At 37.7% G+C, this 6,910-nt stretch overlaps 1 protein-coding gene across 1 annotated transcript; it reads right to left on the bottom strand.

Annotated features, from left to right (window-relative positions):
- Positions 1 to 5,077: 5,077 nt before the first annotated feature.
- LOC113235164 (cuticle protein-like) lies at positions 5,078 to 6,507 on the bottom strand. The gene is made up of 2 exons (XM_026470772.1): positions 6,472 to 6,507; positions 5,078 to 5,821 (listed from the first exon to the last, which is right to left on the bottom strand). The coding sequence occupies exons 1-2, from the start codon at positions 6,481 to 6,483 to the stop codon at positions 5,144 to 5,146; spliced, it is 690 nt and encodes a 229-aa protein (XP_026326557.1). The 5' UTR covers positions 6,484 to 6,507; the 3' UTR covers positions 5,078 to 5,143.
- Positions 6,508 to 6,910: the final 403 nt, after the last annotated feature.

Below are 6,910 nucleotides of genomic sequence, written 5' to 3'. Positions count from 1 at the left end.
TTATATAAACACAGCTTTATAGATTTTTTTTTAATTTAATGGAAGCGCTCACAACAGCAGACTATTACAACAATGTACTTTATAAACACAAACAATAAATTCAGCATTAATTTCTGCCAGTATTACGGTAAAGTTTACTTTAAACGATTTTACTTAACTTGGCTGAATACAGAAATTTCGAAAACTCGGTACAGTATCTACCTAACGACTCATCTCATCTAAAATTTAGATACATTTTAATATTACAGACACTCTTAGAGTAACGCTAGATACTAAATTTATCACTTTATTTATGTGTACGTATAACATTAAATAAATGTTATTTGTTACATAAACAATTTGGCAAGTTACATGAGCTATGAAATTTTGCAAATTTGTTTTATAAAAAATCACTGGCACTACGATTAAATGTCGATTCTTCGTGGCCGTCCGGTATATATTATTTTTTTATTTCAATTACAGTTACATAGTAACAACAAAATTATTTATATACACACTCATACAAAAGTATACGTCAAATAAATAAAACCAAAACTCAACTGTGTAAGTGAGGTAGTACAATAGCTAAAAAAAGTAGCTGGGTTACAAATCCCTAGGCTCCCACTCGTCGAATAAGATGAGCGTACCGTGATAAGTCGTATGTTTGTCTAATATGTGTATGTGCGTGCGTGCGTGCGTGCGTGCGTGCGTGCGTGCGTGCGTGCGTGCGTGCGTACGTGCTTGCGTGCGTGATCGCTTGCGTGCGTTGGTGCGTGCGTGCGTGTGTGAATGGAAGTAAATATTAGCAGTAGAGCTCCTTGTGAATGAGTTCAGGGAAGTACTGCCACCTTACCTATTTCTGCCGCCAAGCAGTAATGTTAGCATTTCGGTTTTGAATGGTAAAGGTGCTGGTGAAATTACAGGCACATGGGACTTGTCAACTTATGTCTCAGCGTGACGGCGCAGTGCCCCTCAGATCTTTGCAATTTAAAGCTATGAGTGGTACTGCAACTGTTATGGACAGACGTGCAGCTTCCTTCAGGCTCAAGATTTGTTCGTCTTGATATTATAAATATATATACACGCATATACTGAAGAAGGTATATTATAATATTAACAAAGTATCATAATAATACATATCATATGTACATAGAGATATCGTAGATGCGAAATAAGCTGAAAAGTTATTTCGAAAAGAGCCGAATGTACTTGCCTGATCAGTGAAGTGAGGTAGATAAACCATAATTGAAATGTCACAAACATTCTTTATAACTGCACTCAGAGAAATATTTCGATAGCGAACAGCATACAGATCGGGTTCACGTTATATTTCTGAACAATTTTATATTTTCTATCTTTTACAATTTTGTAGGACAGAGTTTCAAATCATCAGAACAAAGTTCGGATTTTCGTAATAGGAAGAAGTTGTTCCACGCAGTTGTCACTTTCTATTATGTGAGATGGAGGTCAAATGCGCACTTAATTGTTTAGTTTAACATCACATGTACCACCCTGCTTAAAACTTAAAAATAGGAAAGTAACGGTCGTCGAAAAATATTTCTGTGTGTTCGATCTTTGTATTCTTTAAAAATACTTATTCATTTAAACATGGCGGCACCACAAAAACCTGAGTAGGTTTAAGGACTACTCACATTAAGCCGTGCTAGGCACGAGTCTAATGTGAATATGAATATGCAGCACGTCCGAGACTCGGATGGTTGGCAAGGTCTAATGTGAATTATCCTTTATCCGTGCACCGCAAAATAATAACAATATGAACTTATATCAGAACGTTTAATGGAAATTAAAAACCGATTGAAGTCATTCTCTTTTCAAATTAAACGACCTAGTACTTGTGGATTGTTGTCATTATGACATATTTCAACATATTTGAATTTCAGTAACCTTCAAAGTTTTGGCAATTAAAATTTATTTTTGGCTCGTAACATTTTTTACTTAATTTAATTATAATTACGCTGATTTTGCTTAGCAATAAGGGCGCGTTTCCATTATATCGTAATGCTTTATTTATCGTTGGACGACTGTCGTGTCTAGCTGTTCCCATTAGATTGTGACGATAATTTATCATTTCACGGCAGCCGCCTTGTTGTTTGCGCGACAGAATCGTTTGAAGCTGCGATTATCTGTCGTCACATTTTACCGTGACGTTTTATGTATCGTCGGACCACAGTCATTGACGTCACTTACTATTGTCACGACAGTCTGTTGTCGTAACGTCAAAAAGTCATGAACGACAGTTTATCGTGTTGTTCTATGTGTTAACAACTTCATTAAAATTTAAATATGCAAACCATGACAGTTAAAATTGGACGACTATATGTCATCACGACATAATGGGAACGCGCCCTTAAGCTGAAATCGAATAAGATATAAAACAACGATTACAGGGGGTTTTAGAGCTCGTTTTGCTGATTTCTATTATGTAAACAACTTAATTTCGCTAAAATCATCGATTACGTTAGTTTTAATGAAGAGAGCAGTATAATAAACCTATAGTATAAAGTGTTAAAGCTCTTACATAGTGACTACCTCAGGGTAAAAACCTAGTGTCCAATAACTTCCCCTTAAAACACCCCCGGCACCTGTATATAGTTATAGGTTGTTCATAAATGATCTTGTAGTACTACTCATTTTTACTCGTATCTAACACCAAATACCTAAGGCAAAGCACCTCAAAAACCATTGGAAAATATGCGAAAATAGTACCTCGCAATATTGAGAATATTTAAAACTATTACCTAGTATATTTCGCAAACCTACAACCACTGCGATTTTCTAGATACACATTTTCTCTCACTACGTCGTTTATCAACATCTGACAATTCGAATAATGAATAGATTCAGGTGTTACTTTGCAGAAATAGCTGAGCTTGTATTGGATGTTTCTTTCGTGTCGTTAACTTTCCTACTCTTCCTCGGCATAAAATTAATAAAACAAGTGACACAAGTGCAATTATAGTCACAAACACCACCACCAAATATATACCCGACACGTGTTTCGCCTCTGTACGAGGCATGCAGGAGTAGTTGACTTTTTGACGCTCGGCCGAAAAAATTCTTCGCTTGTGTTACTTGTTTCACTAATTTTATGCGCACACATAATATCGGACGACACTCATAGAATCGCACCAGGGAAACCCTGTGTCGCAGGTACCATGGACACACATATAGATAACCACAAATTACACCCAAACTCACGAGATAAATAAATTTTTATGCCACACAAATATTTCTCCCAGCCCGGGAATCTAACCCGGGACCTCTGCGTGGCAGATCAGCATGATAACCTATCGGCCACAGAGGCATTTATGCGGAGGGAGGGTGGAAAAATTAAGTGCATGAAAAAAATATTGAACGTAAGCGCAGCTAAAGCGACTACTCTTATCAACCTGAGGTAGCTGTAAAGGTACCTGGTTGAGTGAAAAAACTTTCATTACTTTTACTTAGGCGCTTCGGCAAAAATCCAATACAAACCAAAAACAAAGATCTGTAGTAAACGCGTAGAAGAATACGTAAGGTCTAGTGAGTCAATCTGTAACTCAGTGCGTAGAGCAGTCGCACTATAGGACTAGAACGATAGGGGTATAGGATAAAGCTCAAGATACTGGTATTTTCGCATAGAGAATAGCAACTGTCATGCTAGTTCGAGTCCTGTCAGATCAAAGGAATTTTTCTTTGCAATCAATCTTTATATTAATAATTATAAAACTAGCGGAGAAATTTGAAAAAATATTTACGGTATTAAAACATCATAATATTCGTTACAATCAATATTATAAGCGCAGTTATTTTGCACGAATAACTTTCGCTGGGTTTACAGAGAAGCAAATTGATTTACTTCCATTTTTATTATTCAACAACTCGTTTAAAAAGCCTTAGACTGCAAAAATGAGGTTTTTTATATACTTACATTTATTTATAGCGCGTACAGAAATGCTTTTTTCTTTTTTTACTAAGATATACTAATGTATAACTCTTGTGTTTACTTTTTTACAATATGGTAAACAATGCTTACCTACGAATTTTGCCGTGTTATGTTTAATGACCCGTGCTACCGTTGTTTGCAAAAATATTTCAATTCAAAGCTAGAGCTAAAGTTATCAACTGCTGACTTCGAATACATAACATAAACCTGTATAGCCAGCTCCTTTTCAAGACTATTATTTCTCAACGTTCGCCAAGAGCGTTACATAAATAACTTCAGATATTTCAGATTTATTTGTTTGTGTGGCTTGTCGTGGATGCGACAACTTTCCAACACTGTAAAGGTTTTCAATTTGTCGTGATAGCTTTTATTTTGCTTGAAGTGATTTCTCTTGCTTGTCTCGTATTTGTCAATGGATACTATATATCTGCTGCAACTGCGATGTTGGCGACGTACGCGGGCTCGAATGTGGTTTATGTAGCCAGTCTTCTGTTTGAAGATCCTCGCGCATATAAGCACACCATTTTTAAAACTATAATTACTCACCGCAGGTGACCCGATCACCGTCCAATTAACAACGCTTAAAATCGGGCTCTGGAGTCTTTGATCTTAATCAGCGCCCTCCAACTGCCCCCATGGCTAAGGCAGTATATAGTATAGGAATAGAAAATAAAGATGCAGAAGACAAGATTGGACTTTCCATAAAATAAATCTTGAATTTTGAAGTCTTATTAAGTAACTACAGTTTACTTAATTAAGTTAGAAAAATTACCTGTAAATTGGCATTGTCATCATTTCATATCAAAGACAGATTAAGAATTTTTTTATAAACTTCTTTTTTGAAATTCTTCACTTTTAAAATTTTGTATTTGTGTAATGAAAATGATGACTACCGTTTAACTGTGTAATTCGTGTTTTTGTTCGTAGTGTGTAACTGTACTTACATTTAATTAATTCCCTTATTGGCTGAATGTGTTTAAACGTATTGAATGTAATTGCAACTGTGACGTTGCAAACCAGTATCGTTATTTATGGGCGCCGTTCACACATTGAAACATAATCCGATTACATTAGTCCTATTGTATAGTACACTGCTATTGTGGTTTAATAACACTATACATTTGTACGAGGGAAAGAAAAAAACAAATATTGAGAATAAAAAAACGTTATTATTTATTTAACTAGCCATAATCAGTCCTAATAAGGAGTTGGAAATGTTTAGACCGCGACAACAGGAGCGGCAGCAGCGTATTTGTAGGTGAAGGGAGCGGCGAATCTCGCCACGGGTGCGACTGGAGCTGTGTAGGCGGCGGGGACAGCGCCCGTATAGACTGCGAAGCGAGCGACCGGACCATTAGCGGTGTAAGAAGAAGTGTAGGCAGCCGCAACTGGGGCGGTGTAAGCAGCCGCAAAGGGTGTGGCCGCGACCGGAGCAGCGTAGGCAGCCGCGACAGGAGCAGTATAGTCAGCAGCAACTGGTGCAGTGTAGGCAGCGTATCTTGTCACCGGGGCGGTGTATCTAGCCACCACTGGGGCAGCAGGGGCAGCAACTGGGGTGACTGGTGCTGCAGCGTAACGCGCCGGCACAACAGCTAGGGCAGCAGCCACAAGAGGCTCCTTGCGGACAACAACGTTGAAACCATTCACGGAATCAGCAGTGTAATCGACAACACGTCGGGTGCCATCAGGGTCTACGAGGGAATACTGCCCTTGAACGATATCACCGTCACGCTGCTCAGTTTGGCTTTTGTAGTCACCAGTCAGAGTATCAGCCACGTCGTAACCGAATCGGTATTGGGGAACAGCGTCAAACTCTTCTAATCTTGCCGCTACTGGAGCGGCGTGGGGAGCCAAACCGGCGCGGGCGATGGCCAGGAGGCAGGAGAAAATGACGAACTGTGAACGAAATAATTTGATTATTCAAATAATAATAAAACTTAGGAATGAAGGATTCTAAACTGAAATATATATCACTTAAAATGCTAAAAAGTTATATGTACTCACTAAAACAAAACCAAAATAAACAGTATGCTCAAAATAAACACTTGTAATAATCATAACTGGGGAATGTATAAAAGAGAAATGCTCCTATTGCATACTTAACATGACAATAGCGTTCTGGTATGACAATTACAAAATTTATACTTGAAACAGTGACACAGTTTCATGAGGAGCACATTGGTTGCGCAAGAGCATGTCGCGGAGAAATTACTAATAGACTGTAGTAATGGACAAGTGCTGAAATTTAAATTCGAAAAATGATACGAAACTGATATGATATGAAACTGCACTAGCGACTGAATCAAATGGATTATTAAAATGAATTAAAAGGACTAAGATTAAAATATTTGATAAAGCTCAATCATCATTTGTCGTTTTGAATATTATTACTGACAACATTTTTGACAACGCTTAAATTTTACACCCTAAAAGGGCATGAAAATAGTAATACGACGATAAAATAAAATTGACAAATGAGCAGCGAGTGAAATTGATGGATAAGATTGAAAAGCGAATTCAATCTCCCAAAATGCTTGAAATATTACCTTAAAGGCCATTTTTGCACTTGTTGGTGTTGAGCGATGTCAAGTGAGACTACGTCTGCTTTGAGTCCAGCGAGGTATTTATAGGTAGCTTCGGAGCGACAAACGTTGGGCCAAGTTCATTATTATGAATGCACGTCACTATTTTGTAGTTGAAATACAGAGTGTTTGGTGGAGTGTCCTTACAACGACAGCTGTTGTGTTGTTGCTGGAAATTTTTATTTCTGAGAAAGTTTTTGGGTATAATAATAAATACCTTACCATTTTTATATCGGCCTCTGTGGCAAACCGTTACCATGCTGGACTACTTACCAGAAGTCCCGGGCCGGGACAAATATTTGAATGGGCTACATTTATTTCTCTCGTGAGTTTGAGTGTAATTTGTGGTTGTCTATATGGCTTCTCTAGTGCGAGACTATGAGTATGTGCGTTATAATAATAA

The sequence above is a fragment of the Hyposmocoma kahamanoa genome, unplaced genomic scaffold (assembly GCF_003589595.1).
Source record: "Hyposmocoma kahamanoa isolate Upper Pololo Valley unplaced genomic scaffold, ASM358959v1 87, whole genome shotgun sequence".
Taxonomy (NCBI): Eukaryota; Metazoa; Arthropoda; class Insecta; order Lepidoptera; family Cosmopterigidae; genus Hyposmocoma; species Hyposmocoma kahamanoa.
This window is presented reverse-complemented; position numbering and strand designations above follow the sequence as displayed.